Genomic DNA, 20,890 nt, shown 5'->3' with positions numbered 1-20,890 from the left:
TACTGCCAGACCAATTTGAAGGCGCAGCTCTCGTCTGAGGAGTCTTGCAGGGCCAAATTATAACACTTGCATGAGCACAGGAATTTGCTAAGGACGTGTGAAAACACCTTATCAGAAATACAATTTACAAACATCCAGTTAAAGGTCCATGTGAAAGCCTCTTCCTATCCTTTAGAGAGTAAATGGAATAGAAAAGAGGAAAACTCACCAACAACCCAGCGCAATCTCATGCACAGCAACAACAGTGGTCTCTAAAGCAGTTTTCAATTAAATGGCAGACTTACAGAATTGAAGTTGTAATACATTATTGATATTCTACGGAAAGAATATCTGATCGACTGCAGCTTAGAATGCTTCCCAGCTTGTTCCTCTTGAATGGAGATTATATTAATAACAAAACAAATAGGGAATTGTAGGACAATTTCTAACAGTAAATTCTGAGACACTCGGGCAGCTGATGTTATCTCACAGTGCAAGGAAAAGTGGGTTGGTTTGTTCCAGAGCAACACGATGGTTTAGGGCAGAATTATGAGAATATAATTGACCGTTTGAGCCACTTTTTATGAGAAGGGCAGTCTTTCTGCCTCTGTAAGAACATTATTGTTTTACTGCTGTGTAAATCATGCTTCTGCCTGCTCCTTGCATCACGTAGCAGCTACTTCAGGTAGAAAATACCACCTCAAACTCATCGGTTTTCTGAAGGGTTCAGCAACAGATAAAGACACGTAAGCTCTCATTATGAATACTGACAGCATACCAAGATGGCTGTTTCTAGTGCTGACGTGCGTTTTGTCTCAGTACCACATGCATCCAGGAATGAGCACACCAGGGCGATGAAAGACTTCAGCTTAATCATGGGCTCCCTCAAAATTGTTCGGAAAGAAAGGAAGTACGTGTATATATATGTAGCCCTCTACAGAGTGCGACAGTTCCTGAAATTCTACAATAAGGATGAAAAAGACCAAGGCAATGTATTAATTTTTTTTAGACAAGTTTTTAAAATAATATTTTATTTTTTTGAGTCAGTGGTATAATTAAAAACAATCTACCGTAAGAGTAAAAAGATTGCAGATAGTAAAAAACAAAAGCGTGATGACAATAAAAAATGCTAGAGTATGAAGTTAGTTTCCTTCCTCCCTCCCAACACCCCACCCTGTCGTTGTCCAATATTTCTGAGAGCCCAATATCTGGTAAAAAACTGCTTTTTTTTTTTTACACTTTCAGCATTTAGAAAATTAAAAATACGTAAGGCATTCTTTGCAGGTACATTAATTCATTATTACATGGAAAGCAGGCACCATAAAAATTAAAACATTCTAGAAACCATCATATATACAAACTCTGTACAGAATGATGGCACAAGGACAAAGCGATTCCATTCAGTCCGTCCTAATCCACATGAAATATTACACATTAAAGAAGAAAAGAAAAAGCTCTTCCCGTTCTTGTACTCAACCGCTGGGTTCAGAACGACCAGGACTCTCCTACCTGCCTACTCTGTTTCTTTTCCTGCGCGCTCGTGGCCGTCAGCAGCTAAAAGGCTTCTTGCTTTACCCACTGATCAACACGCAGAAGGACGGCCAACTGCACGGAAAGGGAAATGACCGATCACCAGCGACTAATTTTACAAGGCCCATTAACAACCAGTTTATTCGTGACGCAGAACAGTTACAGGGGAGGCACGTTTCGCAAATAAGCTGTGCCTGGCTTTCAGCCCTGGGCAGAACCGTTATTTGGGGGAATCCTATGGCAGCTCCTCCTCGCTGCGAAGCCTGTTCCAACGTGCACCGAATTCAATGTGAATATCGTCATCAATTCCTATATACACCGAGATTAGGTACAAAATACTCAGCTCATTCTAAACTCCACAGCTACCTAAATGCTTTAGGTACAAACTATTCAACTCTTTAATCTCCACAGCTACCTATGTGCCTGACGTTATTCAGAAGAAGCAGGGAGAAGGTTTAGGAAGAGGGTACTGTCAGTTGATGAACGCCTCCCGGTCTCAAGTAGAAATCCAGATTTCTTTCAAGTTACAGGAGGGAATAACCCCGGAAAGAGGGGCGATGTAGTGTTGTTTCCGATACACGGCTAGAAATGGATTTCTTACGGAGTTAGAGTCATTGCACTAAATGTTAGATACTGCACGCCTGAATGAGGTAAACATTATATACCATAAAACACTTAAGAAAATGAATTGTTACAGCTTTATCTTTGGAAAAAACACTTCCTTCTTCACTGGACAATCCCAGAGTCAACAGACGTTTGCTTCCGAGTCGTCTTTGGAGGCGGCGGCGGGGGCGTCTTGCTGGGGAGTGGAGGCGGCAGGTGCTGGAAGAAACCAATTTTGAAGAGACCGTGTTAGGCATGAATGGGTTTTTGAAACATTTGCTTGTTCATATATAACCGCGAGAGACGGCAGGTAAGTCTGTAGCCATCTGACTCCTGAAAGCTGCTCTGCGGAATTTGCTACTACGCGGTCCGAATGCTGTTACCTTAAAATATAACTTTTACTTTTGACGATATAAAAAAAAATCTCTCAAGGGTTTGTGATTCATTAGCTCAGTATTTCAGGATAAATCTCTCGGAAGCACTGGAGTAGTTTATAATTCCCCACTTTATATCACGATAAGATATTGATTTCTTGGTCTGTATCGATTGCCCCCAGCTCCTGTGCACTTCAGAGCTTAAAAGCTAGGTTGAAGCGGCAGCTTCGTTGCTTTTCCATTATTTTTGTATTTTGTGTATTTAGAAAACAAATAATTAAAAAAAAGGGAACCATTTAAACAGATAAGTAACTTGCAATTTACTATTACACATTCAGTTATAATTAAAATATTCAAAACAGAAATCCAGACTGTTCAAATATACATATTTTAAATCACTTCGCATATCATGCAACAGAACAAGAACACCCTCAGTTAGATTCACCGGCTAATTGGACAAATTAAAAAAGTCATTATGGAAATTAAGACTTTTTTTCATAACGTTCAATCACATATATGATAAAATCTGTTTCAGGAATTGCTTGAGAGCGCTGCAGTTTGCTCATGCGCTTTGCAGGCTGGTTGTCTGCAGCATTTTGGCAATGCAGCCGTTACAGGTTTCCCACCACTGCGCCGAGGCTGCACTGCAGTGTCACACCTCATAAACGCTGCCTGGGTTTTGTTTTTCCCTAAGATTGTTCCCCCCGCTCAGCCAGCCACCGCCTTTTGTTTTCCTCCAAGCGTAACGAAGCTCTTGCCTTTCCAACCTGCTTGTGCCTCAGTGTACCCGTCCCCCCTCTCCCGCCCCATACCGCTGACTCCACGCCCTAGCGCTTAAAACCCTACGACGCGCACCGACTCTGCCAAATTTCCTTGATCACTGCCGCGGGAACAGTTCAAATACCCGGAACGCCTTAGTGTTACATTGCATGTACTGCACTTGCAACCTCGATACTCGTATTCCAAGTTCTTTTAACATCTTGGACAAAATAACTGACGATTTTGCAGTCACAGATAGAAACTGGTATACGTGCAGCTGATAAACCACGTGAAAGCGCCTAAGAAATTAGACTCTTCCTTGTAAAAGGTATCCAAAGCTGCTGTCCAAAGAGAAGAGCAGTTCAGAGTGATGCCAGGACGTTTCAGTCCTTCCTCTGCCGCGAGGCAGAAGAAGCCCGGAGAGCCTCCTAACGCTCCTGCAGCCTCGTGACTGGGAGTTTCAGAGGTGTGCCAGAGTAGAAGGAAAAAAGTACCTTTAAGGTAGCTGAAAGCCCTCTTCAAAGTCAGCTTTTAGGACAGCATGAAGTTATAAACCCAGAGCTTTTATCAGATGGTTTTACTAATCCTAGACTAAATGGAAAGGTAGGACGACATACTGCCAGAGCCAGGAAGGCTGGATTTTGCTGGAATATTTTTCCTGTATCCTACCTGGAAGGAAACACTTCCCAATCTATTTTACAACTTCCTTCATTCCCCCCGGCTCTCCCCCATGGCAAACGAACAGGGATCACAGGAAAGCTGTGCCCCGAGCTTGTCTCTCCGTCTTGCCACTGCCCAAAAGAGCAGACCCGGAGTACAGAGGGGCGAAGACTGCCCACAACCCGCTTCCCCAGCCTCTCCAGCAGCGCCACCAACGCAGCGATGTCTGCGCTCTCGCCTTCCTCCTGGGCTACACAGTGCTTTGTTACCAACTCGGAAATCAATTGGCTTTAATGTGCCACTGGGTAAGACACTCTGGACCAAGAGCCGGGCGCCGGAGCCCCGGGGTGCCCCGTCCCCAAGGGTGCGTTCCCCCCTCGACCGGGGGAGCCTCCTGCTCACCGAGGAGGACAGGACTGAACGTATTTGGCAATGAAGGCTTTCATGTTCTCAGGCCGGGTTCAAGTTTATAGGAGCTCTTTTGAAGCAACAACCAGGTTATCAAAAGGTTCGAGTCTCGGAAGGGCGCTGCTGCTTGAAACGCACGTGTTGGAGAGACCCTGCTAGGTTAGGAAAATTCATTTTCCAGAGCAGGCTCAAAACTGTGCACTATTTCTTCCTCACTTACACCGGGACAAGGAGCGTGACGATCTCTGAGTCCGAAAATCGAGTCAACAGACTTATATGTAAAGCAGATAAAATAAGCATTTGATTTTACTACGTGCAAAACTGAAGTTTGTTGGTTTTATATATATATATTTTTTTTTAAGGGCAACCGCTGTGATGTCTCTACGTACGACAGTCAGAGCCATTAAATACCTCCTCTACTTCACCAAACTCTTTTCTTAAGCCGGTAAGTTAAATTAGCTCCTGAATCCCTGCTAAGGCACCCGACAAGAGCTGGGCTGTCAACATTATTTAGCCTCACACATTCAATTGTGATCTGTAGATTTCGAAATCTTTGAAAAACTGCTTAGTTACAGTGATGTATCCAGGCAGGGGCTTCTGGGCAAACTTTGGGAAATGCTGGCAGTCTGCAGAACATCAGCGTATCACATGCAAGAACTCCTCACACAGATGACATTAATTTCATAACTAAATAAACCAGGTGCCCCTCTAAAATACATTACAAAACATAAAAATTTCCTCAGGGCTTTGCTCTCAGATGGTATCTTTAACATCGTATTTATCACTAGAAAAATCTAACTTTGCTGATAGCATCATTTGTGAAGACCCATTTTGAATTTAAATAACAGTGTATTGGCAATAATTCTCGATTCAATTAGATCAAAGGCATTTCTCAAACAAATAGGCCCTTCATATTGATCAGAGAACAATCAAATTATCCCTGAAAACCTGCTTCTGAAGAACAGATACAATGCAAATACAATGAGAATAAGCTAAATATATATGCTATAAATAACAAGCACAAAACCTACCAGAGCTTAGATTCTGCAAGCAAATTAGGCAGAAAGAAATAACAGCGATAGGTAGATAATTATTATAATTGAATTTACAATTTCCATTAGAAAGTCGGATAAATTTAGTACATGTTCATTTATATAATAAGCTACCAATGAATATATTAAGTAGGACATGTAACGCTCATCGGGGCAACATTACTGAGGAATTATCACGACAAAATGTGCCAGTACGGAACTGGTGCAACTCCAGATCCAGCCACCACTCCCAGGGCCGGTACACGCGCCCGTTTATTCCCGCGCAGGAAGAAATTCAGGCACGCTTTCCCTCTCCCTTTAATATCATCCTCAGAAAATCATTATTGGGCTTATGAAGTTCATTTTTGCTACGCTTCCCCTTAGAAACTTTGAAATATAAAATAGAGTTTCCCTTGATTTTACATTTAATTAAGAACTGCTTTGCAGAGTTCATGTTTATATTTCAGTGGTTAATTGTGAACCCGCCAAATCCTGAAGCACGTTTTCGCTTTCTGACAAAATGATAGAGACTGCTGGTTCACTTTCAGACCTATTTTGGGCAGAATCCTTGACTCACGGGTACCTCAGGGAAAGCAGAAACCTTATGTAAAAGGCACATCTGCAACACAGAAGCAATCTGTTCCTTCTGCTGCGAACATGAAATTGCTCCCATTTGTTTGTTTTTTTTTCCTGATACAGAAAAGAATCATGTTTAAAAACATTGGTCTCCATTCTCTTAGAGATATAAAATACACCACACTATACGTGTTCTGGATGCAATAAAAATCAGGTAAAGAAGATGAAAAAATACTTTGTTTTTTTTGTTACTCTGTAAAGAAGCAAAATAAGATACGAGAATGGGTGTTTTTTTTAAATCTGAAAATACTATTGAAAAAAAAAAACCAACACAAAAATCGAACAAGATTTGATTCCCCAAAATGGCCCTTGCGACACTTTAAGAGATTTCTTCCTGTGTGACTCTTTTCCTTTGAAATTAAACGGTCATAAATATGACAAGCTATGGAGATCCAATCAAACCCGCTTTAGTTTGAAGGATTAACAGATCTAATTAGGTCAGAAGCAGCAGAAACGAGATGTACGCAGGCTACCAGCTACACAGGACTGTGCGAATGCTCCCAAACGCTGAGCTCTGAATTGCCCCTTCTCGCTTACACCATTGTTTTTAGCATGGAGCCGAGTCGCCTGACAAGTAGCAACTTGCTTACTTAGTATCTGCGATGAAAAATAACACATAATGTGAGGTCTTGGAGGAATAACACTCCCGTTCTGAAAGAGTGCTAATGCGCCAGCAGAGAGAATCAACCCAGCGCCACTAATCTGAACCAAATTATAGACGGTTCGAGCTAATTGGCTGTTTGATCCAGGGAGCAAAGCTATGTGGAAAATACCACAGGTAACCGATGTAAAATGACTGTTTAAGCTGTGTTGATTTAATCTATTCGAGTTTCATTTGACTGTGTATCACAGCCATTAGCTGCCCTTGCTGGAACGTACTTTGATAAGAGCAATTTGAAGAGTCCTTCCGCAGGGGCGCCCTTTGCGTGCTCCCACCTGCCGCGTGCGGGGCAGCCCCTCCCTGGGCAACGCGAAACATCCTTCAAAACAGGCAACATCGAGTTGCTTTGAAACAGCAACTCGGATTTCTCCCGTGGGCTTGTTTGGCAGGACCCTGACCACGCTCTCCCCACTGGGAGCGCTCCCTGGAGGGGTGCTCCCGCGGGGGTGACGGCAGCGGACGAGGGGCAGAGCTGGACCAAGCAGAGGTCTGCGCCCCTCGTGCAGGGAGGACTTGGCTCCTGGAGCGTGCCAGCTGCGTTAAAGCACAGCTAACGCGATCTTCCCTCTGCTGAACCACATTTCTGCATGCGGAGGCTATTAGTGTTTCAGACTGCGCTGGCTAACTCGGTTTTCAAAAGCGCTGTTTTTCTGCTCTGGTCCGTACATAAACAGACCTCAAGAGCTATAAGCAATATCCCCAGAATTAGGTTTAGACTCCAGACCGAAACTGTATTTCTTACTGAAGGCCCCGGCCCTGCGAGAGCAATAAACAAACGCATTAGCGATGGCCAGAGCAAAACCCGCTGCGTGATCCCGCGCAGCGCTGAGGGCAGCGACGCGGCCCTTTCCCAAACAAAATCAAGGGTGCTGCTCAGGGACACATCACGGGCTCTATGCCTCCGGGCAGACAGCAGAGGAACACGTTTTTCACTCAAAATCCTGTAATAAGCAGTGGCAGCCCATTGATTTTGAGACTTATTAAAAAGTGACTGTGAGCCTTTTAGAAACTCTTTGCTCGGCAAGACCTTAACCCACCAAACCCCAGCCCAGTGGGGAGGCGGTGGAGACTTCGTGCTGGAGGAAGAGCTTGCAATGCTTCCCAGCTTCAGCAGGCAAAAATGATGATCAGATGGTAAATAAAAACAAAATTTTATATTTTTTTTTTCCTTTTGGGCATATTATATACTTCAACACATCATGGAAAGCCTTTAGTTAGAGTCTTGTTTTTTAAAAATCTGGATTATTAGAAGAGGAGACATTTATTTCCATTTGTGAGCAAATACAGCCCACAAAGCCAACTTTCTAAGTTAATGTAATGGATTAATAATGCACTTTTTCCAATTTCACTTTTTCCAGCATCTCCACGGCATAATGCTGCTAATGACTGTCCTCCCACTGCTGTGGAAAGCGAGCCGGTGGCAAGCCTTGAGCCACGCCACCTGTGGCGAGGGTCCTGGGGAGGCGGCACCACGATGCTCAGAGGCATCCCCAGCAGCCCCAGCTCTGGGGGACTGGAGCCGGGGGGGCTGCGCGAGGCACTTCGGGAAGGAAGGGGCTTTCTCCTGAGAAATAACCTCAGAGGAGGAAAAATTGCAAACCCTTCTTCAAACACTTCTTCAAGTGCTCCCTCATTACCTGCTGCCTGCGTAGTCCCAGCTGGGTTTCTAACCTCAACTCTTTTTCCACATGAGTACAGCGCATTTGCTGAAGCCTCCGAGGTCACACTTTGCTCACCGCGGCTAACCTAAGAGATAATGATCAGCGCTGCGGTATATGCGTCGCAACACACGAAAAACCCCCTGGATTTGTCCTTCTGTGTAAACACTTGCATTGCATCCGAACAACCGGTCCGAGTGCTCCTCAGGCAACCGGGTCCCGGCCAGTCAAAGCAAGCGCCGCCGCCGTCGGCCGCGCGAGGCCGTTCCCGTCCTCTCATTACACACCGCTTCAGCCTTTGCTGTCCCTCCTTGCCAAGTCCTCCACCTACGCTGGACTGATCGAGATCTTCTCATCCAAGCCATTATCTGATGCTTAGTAAGCGTTATAGCCGACATTATAAATGTAAGTGTTCCTTTGTCTGTTTTCTTTGAGCTTCCATTCTCGCTGTGAATACTAAGCAGGCAGCTGATTTCTATGCAAGGATATGGATGAACCCATAAAGAATGAGAAGTGCCTAAAGGAATCCCTTGATGTAATAATAATCCTTGAAGGAGTTGTAAGACTTCTTTTTTAATGTTCCCATATATTATTAAGCACATTTTTAGCAGAAAAAAAATCATACAGTGCAAGAAAATATATATAAGGGTATCACAGTTAAGAAGGAATAAGAGGACAATCAGAAAATTATAATTAGATGATCACTTGGATAAAAGACTTAAGGAAGGCCAAGTTAATAGCGGACCCCAAATAATCTAAGATTACGATCTCAGACACTAAATGACACTATTGCCTGCACTTCGAAGTATTTCTTGATGCATTTATCACTGCACGCTTGTCAGTTCACTACAGCGCTTTTTTGGGTTTTCATAACCAACTGCAAGACAACCAGAGTGAAGCATGCCATAATTTCTCATACAAGGAGATATTTCCATTTGAAAAGCTACTACCATAATCTCATCTGTAATATTTTTTACTGATTTCTCTTCACTGATACAAAGCATGTGTAGTTTAAAAGATGATCAGTTTACCAGGCAGAGAATGACAAAGTTATGAACTATGTAGCTATTCGACCCATGAAACACAAGGCAGTAAAAAACTGTGGAGTGGGATTTAATCACAGCAGTAATAAGAATTTACCCATCTGATCTTTCATGCCCAGCGCTACTCATTTTCTTTATGTTCTTTAACAGCTTCCTTCCTATAAACCTGATGAAATAAATGTGCATACTGATTGTCATAAGAATAGAAGCCTTTCCTAAAATTAATTCTAAGACTAATACATGTGGCTTTGTGACAAATCTGGTTTAGATCCATTTTGCAGACTTTGAAACTATATTCCCTTATCTTGGGATGTGTGTAAAAATACAATGCTGAAGAAAATTTTTATTATATTTGATTGCATTTCTAAGGCATGCTTAAATCCTGAGCTCCTTCAACACTTGATGTTGAACAATGGGGCGCATTTCTACAATTACAAAATATATTTAAAAAAAAAAAAGAGTCTGAGCAGTAAAGACTGCGAAGCAAAAAAATATTAAGACCTGAATGAAACTTTGCAAAAAAGCAAGGGAGCATATTGCTACTATTTTTATGAATTTCCATTTAACGATGCGGAAACCCTGCTCATGACGGGTACAGGAGCTGTGCAAGGTCGCATCTTCAACAGCAACGTGACTGAGGCTGGAGCCTGAGTCGTCTTCAGGTCTGGGCTCTAACCTTCACAGCATGGTGGCGTTTGCAAGTAGTGCAGTAAATATCCAGCATTTGTCCGTTGAGTGGAAACCCCTTCAAACAGCCTCAATAGAAATGGAGAAAGAACCTGGCTACTGGGGATTTTATTCCTCACCGCGTGTTTTATCATCTCATTGTTTAATGCTTTTTAGCTAAAAATTGAACTCATGTTAACAATCCTGTGCTGCTACCGTGACCTAAAACTTACGGCGTACCACACAAAATGAATTTACTACTCTGAAGCTCATCCAGGAAGGAGTTCAAGAAATTTGAAACCTAATTTGAATTTCTCAGGTTTCTTCATGAGGATGGATTCTTTAAACAAAACTCCTGGCAGCCCTCCTGTACATCCTGTAATTTTCCACTTCAAGGTCTGTATTCAGGTCAAGCGAGAGCTGGTCCCTGAGAGAGAAGTCAGGGAAATGGGCAAGAGCTTAGTGTACTTTGATGGGAATTAGAGGAAAAGGGTTCGCAAAAAAATTTAGTGAAAATATTTATTAAAACCATCCAGCCGTGGGGAAGAACTATGGAAGAGATGATGGGAATAGTGCATTTTTCAAAATATGCATATAATGAGTAAAGCATTGTGTTCTGAATAACACTACTCACATTTGCCAAGTTACTTCTAGATCTGGCTTTTCTCCCCATTTAGCCTGAAAATACTAAATTCCTGCAATAACATGGTTACAGTTTCAACCATGGAAAAGCCAGGCTTGTTGTGCACCGTGACAGTCTGCATCAAACAAAATGATTCCCAGAGTTAAAACCAATTCCTGCCTGACTCCTCTGCTGAGGTTAGAAATGCTTTCTCTAACCATGAAGTTTACTGAAAAGCAAATTACTCAGCAGAATTTCATTTGAATGATGAAACTCAAGAGAAATCCTGGAAGATACCTCTGCAAACAAAAAAGAATCATTACCTCTCAGGATTTTTTCACAAAATAATAACTTGGCCAAAGTTATATATTTCAAAGTCAAAGAAAGAAAACCTCTTTAAACATTTTTTTTTCCTCCAAAAATGAAATAAATGGTCCTTCTCGAAAGTGCTGCTTTAAAGAAAATGACCAAATTACTTTTAAAAGCTTCCAGGATACAGGAAACAATGTTGAAAAAGCGCATTTTCTTCAGAAAGCTGAAAACCCTGTAGATGATGAGTGTTTCTGAGCTCCTTCCCTCAAAGGGGCCACGCGTGTTTGCCTCCAGGAAACGAGCGGCATTGAATGCCATCAGGATGGAGCTCCAGACAGGAAAGATGTCGGGTACATGTTTTATTTCCTTTCCTGAGACAGGATTGAAAGGTTATTGAATCTAATTTGCTGCTGAGACTATGTCCTGCCAGTTTACGCTGCCTTACCAACACAGCTAACAACACTTTGCTCAGCCTTCGCCAGAAGGTCTCCAACCTCCCTTCAGGTCGGTCCCCGTGAGCGATGCTGTTCCCTCATACTCCAGGCGCTTGTTTGCGACTGTAGAAATCTCTGGATGACACGTCGCTGTGCAACGTGTAAAGCAGAAAAGCAAAGCAAATTGCAGATGATGATCATAATCCCTGGGACTCACCCTTTGATGGGCAGGGGGGGAGGTCGTCGGGCTGATCAAGTCTTGACTTTCCATGAGGTTCCCATAATCGGCCATGCTTCCTTTGAGAGGCAGAGGAGGAGGAACGTCGGGGATGTCCGAGCTGGACATACCATTCAACTCCAGATCTGTAAAAATCAGCACTGAGTTAACTCTTTCAATAACTGAATCGAATCCAAAGATCCAGACCGCGCCAATTCTTACGGCATTGATACTGCAATAAAGCTGCACGTGCGATCTCTTTGCTCTTCGCTGCCTCTATAATCATCTGCAGCTCATCTAACGAGAGATTTTTAAAGGCATGTAGAACAAATGAACCCATCCCCGCATCGATGGGAAGTATGCGCTGTGGAGTTGCATCGGGCTAATTTTTAGGATACACTCAGAATACTTGGACGATCCCCTCTTTTAATAGAAAATACTTTTTCCTTCAGGTTTCATGCCAAGAATATTCATGGCTTAGCAAATATAATTTTCACAGCTGTAAGCTCTGCATTTGCACCTTGTACATTAATAGACAATAGAAGTTTTGGCAAGTGCACTAAAAAAATATAATCGAGCTAAGCTTTATTTACTTCTCCCGGTAAATTGTTTCTTGTTAATAAAATGCACAAATGAAAGCCTATAATTAACTACATCTCTCTCAAAAACTTTCAAACTCCAGGTAACTATAATAAATGAGCAGTCATTAGTTGTTGAGTAAATAAAATCACGCAAGAGAAAGTACAAAACATTTATTATTACTGTTCACTGGGTAGAAAGTTCCCTTTTCTTAGCAGATAAATCCTAGCAGGTACGTGCTGTAGAGGTGAATAGCCTGAGGGACAATAAAGTTTATTGAGGCCTGAGTGATGCATAGGTTTTCGTGCAGAAATCCACCCATGGTGTATTTCAGGGTAATTCAGTCATTTTAACACAGGCAAAACCCACTGTGAGCTCTACGAGATAGGAAACTTAATTTATTCTTGATAAATTAGGGAAGCGCTTTCATTTGTGAAATGAAAAAAGGTTCTTTTTATTCCACTGGGGTGATTGTGAAGCAAGTGGAGGACTTGCTTATGCAGATATTTCTGTTGCAAGGTTCCTATCAATATCTTAGAAAAAGTGTCCTTTTATTGTCCTCTAAAGTGTCCTGTCACTAGTATGATTTAACTGTAAGGTGACTCTATTGATTTGTCACTGGAAACTGTAATTTTCCCCTTCGTCCTTTCACTTGAACCTTCAACTATGCCAGGAAGAACAATATTTTCCACCCTGGGACTTCAAACTTTCAGTGGCTTCTTCTACATGAGGCTGAAAAGTGTTGTTTGTCCTCCAGGACCTGAATTTCTCATCGCTTTTCTATTGCTCCTGTTTTCCGTCCTTCCTTTTCTACACATACAGGATTTCTCCATTCCCCGAACATTCAGAGTATTTTCCTTTAACTATCTCTGTCAGAAACTACTTCTGCTAAGCTCATGTCATTAAAACATTCAACTGGAAAACATCTGTAACTAAACATTGATGCTGCAAATGAACTTCCCTATTCATAGATTAACATTAGAAATTTAGTGCTGCGAATGAACTTCCCTATTCATAGATAAACATTAGAAAATTAGTCTTGCAGCCTTTTAGTAGCTGAATTTAACTGCCCTGAACACTTCATCTTTGTACCTTAGATGACATTGCAGTATCCGCTAGCTTCATCTAAGCCGTTACATGTAGACTAGCAGGCGCTACCAAGGAGATGCTAAGACAAATTTTGTTAGGAGTTACGCAAACCCTTTGTTTGGCAGATCCGTGGGAAGGCAGGTGAGCTATGTTTGCGCTAGAGCTGCGGGGGAAACAACGCCCGGAGGCAACTCGACTGTAAGGTCTGCAAGACTCTCAACAACCTGGATGGTGGGTCACCAGCTGCCCGTGCAGCCGCGGCCTGCTCTGCTTCTGCCCCTTTCCCTACGTTCCCCAGCTCCTGTCACAGCTCTGATTTTCCACAGCCCCCACCGTGCTCCTGCAGCCTATACACGGCACCTTCACAGCCTCACCCTTTCGTAAGACAGCAATAAATCCCTGTAAACGTCGACAGAGTATTTCCACCTGTATGACTAGTTCAAAATATACATTAACAACATATTTGCATTCAGTCTGGCAAACTATAGCACAACAATATTCTATAATGAAGAAAATTACTTGCCCTGGCTAGCTGATCTCTCACACGGTTTAGTGAAATCCAGGAGCCCCCCACCCTACTGCAGAAACAGGTATCGAACACAACTTCAGTGATTTTCAGTCGTGTTTCAAGAAGATCTATTTGCTACAGATCTATCCATTTTCTCCTGCTCAGTTCAGCTGAACTATACCTCACTAACTCGGTCACCGTACAGATAATTACTCATAATTTCTGGTTTGCTATCATTATTCAAGGTGTTGCATCAGACTAGTACGCTCCGAGTATCTGTTCCTTACAGGACGTGTGCCACTGAGAATGCCTTTGAGCTGGCAAGAGATCAGTTACGTGACTTTTTTTCCATCTTAACCTAATGATCAGATTTTACACTCCATTCTCCTAAACTGCCAGATAACAAGCAAACAGTATCACTTAGCAACCCATTAACTGCTTTTAGCCAATTTGTGCACTGAAGTAACTTTGTCCTTGGAATTCCCCAAAAAATTTATCATTGCAATTCCTCAAATGATTATGGACAAGCCCCAGGGATTTTGCAATAAGCTGAACCTATTTTACATTACACCCATAAATCTCCAGCACATAGACATAAATATTCTCAGAAATACATGAAAGCTTCAGATATTTTTTTAAAAAAAGAGAACAAGTCCGTTTTAATAAAATGTACATAGAAGAAATAATCCAATTCAAAGAATATCTTTTGCAGGAGAATATATACTCTACTTCTCTGTATTTCCAGGCTTTAGCATACTGGTAGTTTTTGGCTATCAAAACTGTAAAGAAAGGAGAGAGTTCACCATTATCAAAATACTTGTTTTGGGTGTCTGACTATGCAAAGGAAACGCGGCATTGATTTGTGCTCGCTTCTCCTGTTTGCAAACAGCAATTTCACATCGTTAAGACAAAGCCACATGCCTTTTGGAGACAATTCTGTTGCTATAGATTTGTAGAATAAACACATTTCTGCTCACAGGACATATATCTGCAGCTGGCAACAAGGACCTTCCAAAACACTCATTATTTAAGGGAAAAGGTTTTAAGTACCAAAAAAAGTAAATAAAACAGTGACCTTGATCGAACAAGGTTTTTTTTCTTAAACCAAAAAGATCTTTTCTGTTTTTTGTCACACGCTAGCAACGGAAAACTCTGAATAACAGCTTCTGGAAAACAGCACTGTAAAAGAAATAGGCGTTGTATTACAGCCAGGTTTACGATAGGGTTTCCGGAAGACTGAAGCAAACAAACAATATTTTACAGAAAAACTGAGTGATAGATGTCAACGTCAAACAAAACATACACCAAAAACAGTGACTTTTTTATTTTCATTCTGGCTTGTACTCACTGTGTAGCAAAAAGTAGTTCTTTAAGGTACGATTACATGAAAAGATTATTTTTTCAGCCTTTACGCTCCTGAATCCCATACAGAATCAAGTGCAACACTGATTTTTGACAGTAACTCTATACCTAAGTAATTGTTAATGATTACTTGAACAGAAACTTCTTCAGTACAACAATTTTGCTTGCTTTTGTAAAATGCTAAAGTAATTTTTGCTGGCAAATGCAAGGAGCTTGACATTAAGAGGTAAGTTCTTGCTCCTGTAAGCAATCCCACGGTGATGGCAAAAAGACTAACTCAAAGAACTCAAACCAGGGTGTAACGCAGTGCTCAGGAAACACACCTCCCCGCTCGAAGTTGTTTTGCACAAAATCTGCTGGGAAAAGAAAATTTCATTAAAATTAAAGACTTACTGGACTGTATGCTGAAGGAAAGCTTTGTCCGTGGAGTTATCGGGGGTGGCGTTACTTGGGAGCTGGGAGGTGATGGGGAGACGGAGAAACGTCTTTCACTTGACATGACGTTTATGACTTGGCTTTTCGGTCTCTGGGGTCTTAGCGGGCTGATCTGCGCAGGGACAAAACCAGTGAGACAGCAGAGGAACGCACGTTGCTACTGAGCAGCAAACCTGGGGATTGCTACGTTTTCCCTGCTACCTCCTACACAGTAATAGGGCAATGATAAGAGACAATCCTCCTGATTTAATGCAGTATTTCACGGCTCCAAATGTTTTCCCTTCTCCCCAGGAATTACAATGAGACTTAATGCACACACCTTCCTGTAGCCTGGCATATTTTTCTGAAGCAATGACCCAATTCCCCAAACACTTGCTTAATAACAACTCAGGAAGTATATACCCTTACACAAGATTATATGGCATTCAACATCTTTTCTTTCTTCTCACGCAGCAATACCTGTTAAAATTTATCTCTCTAACTGTTTGCATGGTGAAGCTCTCTTCTGAGGAAGATGTCACCTGTCCAGAAACACTTCTCTGACGGTGCCTGTTTGTGCTTACATTTAATTCACTGGAATATCCTTAGTGTTTTGCTCCGGCTGCTTCATAGTCTGTTTAAATTTTCCATCAGAAACCTTAAAATGATACCTGTAATCTGATGGCCAACTAATGCTTTTGTTAAGGTGATTCCTTTTACTGAGTTCAATTCTGAGCTCTACGGTTGGGTACCCATCCACCGGCCCCAGATTTCTAGTAATCGTTGTGAAAAAAGGAATTTTTTCTTTCCAGGAGACCACAGAAAAGGGAGCAACAGCCTGAAGTTAAGAGGGGAATTACATCCAAGGTGCTGCGTTAGGACAAAACAGAAAATGCCAGCAGCAATTCATGCTTCTTTGCAGAATTTTGTCGTTTCACAATGTTTTTAAATAGTATGTTTTGAAGGAGAAATCTAAAATGAGGTGTGAGTGCTTCCTTTTATTTTCAGACAACAAACCCGAAAAGGGCTTGCATAAAGGGCCGTGTCTCTGAGACCCTTCTACGAGACATGAATGACCACAAAGTATGCGACTTTTTTTTGAAAGTTCATCAAGACCGCAGGGTAACCTTCCAGAAATTTGCCTGATACTAAAATTCGAGTTCTAAAGACTCCAAAGGTTTCTTCTTTCAAGATCTTTTAAAGCCTATTTTTAGTAGAATGGATAAGCACTGTAATCACTTTCTCAGAGGCATATAATTATAAAAAAGTAACTAAGGAAATACACTAATTGATTAAGAAAGCTGCAATACCAGAATCAAGAGAAAAATGAGGTTCAACAAGACCAAGCGCAAGGTCCTGCACCTGGCTCAGGGTAACCCCTGGTACTAACACAGGCTGGGGGATGGAGGGATGGAGAGCAGCCCCACGGAGAAGGACTTGGGGGTACTGGGAGATGAAAAGCTGGACAACACGCGCTCGCAGCCCACAGGGCCAACCATTTCCCAGGCTGCATCCCCAGCAGCGTGGGCAGCAGGGCGAGGGAGGGGATCCTGCCCCTCTGCTCCGCTCTGGGACGACCCCCATGCAGCGCCGCCTCCAGCTCTGGCCTCCTCAGCACAGGAGCTGTTGGAGCGGGGCCAGAGGGGGCAGAACAATGATCCGAGGGCTGAAGCCCCTCTGCTGCGAGGCCGGGCTGGGAGAGCTGGGGTTGTTCAGCCTGGGGAAGAGAAGGCTGCGGGGAGACCCTACTGTGGCCTTCCAGTGCTTAAAGGGGGGCTGTAGGAGGGATGGAGGTGACCTCTTTAGCAAGGCCTGTTGTGACAGGACAAGGGACAATGGTTTTAAACTAAAGGGGGGTAGATTTAGACTGGATATAAGGAAAAAATTTTTTACAATGAGGGCGGTGACACCCTGGCCCAGGTTGCCCAGAGAGGTGGTCGATGCCCCATCCCTGCAAACATCCCAGGTCAGGTTGGACGGGGCTCTGAGCGACCTGATCTGGTTGAAGATGTCCCTGCTTATGGCAGGGGGTTGGACTAGATGGCCTCTAAAGGTCCCTTCCAACCTAAACCATTCTATGATTCTATGAAAAACCAACAACTAGAATCAGATTCCCAAGTTAACCTGGTCTGTAGCTACTTATCACAAATAAATTTTAACTTCTGTGATTGACAAGCTTGGTCTGTTTCATAAAGCCTCATACAAATCACAGTTCTGCGAGGGAATATGAACTCTGGTGACTACTAATCCATAATGAACCCATTGCTAATTTTTTTTGTGGTCTAATGAAAGCAGGATCAATAGTGAGTGATGTTAGATGTCACTAATCAATAAAATGTACAGCCTGTTATTCTGATTTCTTACACAAGCTTTTGAGCGGTCTGTTAACTACCTGGCTTCAGTGTTAGGTTTACTATCAGCTCATGGAATCAAAGGACTAACAATGAGAATTTATGTTAAAGAAGTTTACGCGATACTTAAAAGAAGATCTAAATCTCTAGAAAACTATAAAGACGTTACTGATCATCGTCACATACCAAAGCACTTAATTTATCTTCTGATAAGATCATAGTAGTACAAGATCTCTGTAATTAGGGCTTGGGTTTTGATCACTCAATAAATTCATTACGAGTACAGGGAAATTTGGAAAAAAGGATTTGAGCCATACAACTAGACAAAACGGCCTCTGAACGCTCCTTTTTAAAGAAACTGTAAAAGCTCCATGAAAGAATTCTGCTGTTTTATTATCTTCCCAGGTTCTTCCATGAAGACTCGTTTGACTGGAAAAAAAAGAAGGTCTTACATAAGAAAGCCCATTGCAGCGATGGAAACGCTCACTTCATTAGACGACATCACCTTCAAAAAGAGTAGCAGAAGCTCTGCAAGATGGGAATGATCGCTGTCACGCCTGCTGCGCCTCTCACTTGATATTCTCTGTAAATTCGGTATCGTGCTTGCAGTTACATTGCACAAACCAATTAGCAGTGAATAACATAGGATCCAGAATAGATTAATATAAAAGGTTATTGATGCATCCTCCCTCCTGAAAGCAAACCGCTGATAACCACCTCTTTGTGGTGGGCGAAGAATAAGTTAGAATACGAGTGTTGTCAGGGAACAGATAATTGTGTGTGAGCATGTGTGTGGGGTGTGAATATCTGAAACTGGACTTTTGACCTGTCAAGCACAAGCCTGTTATCTGCCAGCTACAACTGGCACGGGCTGGTTGCAAACTGGGATGACACCTGGATGAAACAGTCGTGACACACATCAAATCCTCCTTTTAATAAATAGACATGAGACAGAGGCAGTGATTAAGAGGCTGAACACACGCTGTGCTTCTGCACATAGATTATTTTGACGTATCCCACTATCCAAATCCATCACGGGTTCTCATTTAGTCTGTCTCACCCGTGCCAATACCGAGCGCAGTTTTTCCAGGCTGCTATGTATCCTTCAGCATCACCTTAGGCCAGGCTTCATCGCCCAAACATAGTGTGAGATGTGCCCAAAGTCACACCGAAGTCGGCACATCGGGGTCTGCCACATCGTTCCTACCCACAGAGCCGCCTCCTCCACCGCAGAAGGGAAGAAGGGCTTGACCGACCTGGTGTTGACAAATCCAAGCTGGCTGCTATCCTTTCATTCATTTTCTTGAATGTACTATAAATTTTCATCATATGAAAGAAAAGCATGTCCTCTGCTGTAAAATCCCCAAATATTTTAGAAGTCAGAAGTAAGAATCCATTAGGAAATTCACCAAATAACTGAAGTCTCACAACTGAATTAGTGAAGGTACAAGTGAGGTACAATTCCTTCTTCCAGCAGAAGGAATCCAGTAACTACAATACAAAATCTAGTAACAGTAGTTTATTACTAAAAGCTCACTTTAAAAGCTCCCTAAATCTTTATTTAAATTTCTACTTCTAGTCAAATCTGGATTCCAACTTCTTTTGAAAAAAAAAAAAAAATTTCCTTAATTTTACCCCCTGCAGTTTTTAAGCGAGCAAACTTTCTGCTTCCAAGCTTCCAAGAAATCAAAACGCCTTTTTCTTCATAAACCACAGCAGTAGCAGTGCTTTGGGAGCAATTTCAACTTAAAAATGGAACTCGCACACAGCGCAGCCCACAAAAGTAGAACAATGGAAAAGCTCAGTTCTCACCCACGAAAGATAACAGTTTCCCTTTTATATCATTAATAGGGGACAGAAGTCTCCAGAGTGCAAAAATTTCAAGACAAATTTTATCTTTAAACTTCTTGACGCTATCTGTACAAAATTCCTGAAGGCAGCAGTGGGAATTGTACAACCACTCTTGTAAACTAATCTCAAAAGCGTTTCCTCTATGTCACCTACAGGAGAAAACGAACCACACTAACACCACGCATTAAAAACTGACTCGGTCATTTTGGAGCTCGTCAGGTCCTTTGCAGATACTGACGAGGGAGGGGTTTCCTCTCACCGGTGAACTCCTTTTTGTATTATTGATCCGTGGATTTCAAGAAGCTGAAAGTAACTGTAGGTAACTAATTCTGACATTTAATTTACCTCCCACTCGATAACCAGGGGAAAATTAGTCATACCAGTCACCCACTGAAAGCTCTTGACTGGGAAGAGTGGAAAACTTGAGTTCAAACCATGTTGGGCTTTGCTCATTTTTGCTCCTCAGATGACAAATGGGAATATGCCTTGAAAGTTTATCACATCCTCCTTTCCAGCCAGCATTTGCATTTTTCCAGTCATAAGCAATCTCCTCCAATGTCCAAGACCTCTCAGAGATGACAGTGACCTTGCAGTGACATCAGCCAGCTCTGCAGCATCCTTGGACGCCTCCCATCTAGTCACATGGATTTGTGCAAGTCCAACTGACTGAGCTGTCCTGAAATACCATTTTCTTCTCCTGTGGCTAAGGCTCTTCTTCCGCAAGCTCTGCTAGTCCATCTGGGGCTCTGGGAGACGCGGATGCAAGCCTTGCCATCGCAACGTTCAGGCTTCGTCAAGATACAACTGCTGCAGTGAGCAGAGTTGCACGCGTTGCGTCAAAAAGATGAGACGTATGGAAAGCTATGGAAAATGTATCTGCTGTCTGAAAATGCTCTAATGATGCTCACCTGGCTGGCTTCGGCAGGAGGAATCTCCATTTAAACATACCAGGGCTGATCCAATATTGGATGGAAATGGAAAAACTCACTGGCTTCAACAGAGTTTGGGTGAAAAGCCCGAGATGCACAAAAGGGATTTTATCTGAGCTTTTGCCGAGCTAACACTGGGCCTAAGGCTGCATCAGACAAAACAACTCTGAACTTCCAAGGTGTCAGAAGACACATCTGAGATATTAGCTCATCT

The 20,890-nt window shown here is 42.5% G+C and overlaps 1 protein-coding gene across 2 annotated transcripts in view; it reads right to left on the bottom strand.

The window, feature by feature from the left end:
* Nucleotides 1–2,193: 2,193 nt before the first annotated feature.
* Nucleotides 2,194–20,890, bottom strand: part of DOCK1 (dedicator of cytokinesis 1) — a 322,979-nt gene continuing 304,282 nt past the window's right edge. For both annotated transcript variants that reach the window (XM_075107665.1, XM_075107666.1), the window contains exons 50-52: nt 15,525–15,678; nt 11,594–11,739; nt 2,194–2,331 (exon numbers count right to left, since the gene is read on the bottom strand). In XM_075107665.1, the coding sequence (XP_074963766.1) occupies nt 2,236–2,331; nt 11,594–11,739; nt 15,525–15,678 (396 nt within the window). In that variant the 3' untranslated portion in view covers nt 2,194–2,235. The remainder of the gene's footprint in view (nt 2,332–11,593; nt 11,740–15,524; nt 15,679–20,890) is intronic.

Source organism: Phalacrocorax aristotelis, chromosome 12 (genome assembly GCF_949628215.1).
Source record: "Phalacrocorax aristotelis chromosome 12, bGulAri2.1, whole genome shotgun sequence".
Taxonomy (NCBI): domain Eukaryota; kingdom Metazoa; phylum Chordata; class Aves; order Suliformes; family Phalacrocoracidae; genus Phalacrocorax; species Phalacrocorax aristotelis.
The sequence above is the reverse complement of the archived record's forward strand: the minus strand, read 5'-3'. Positions and strand labels throughout refer to the sequence as shown.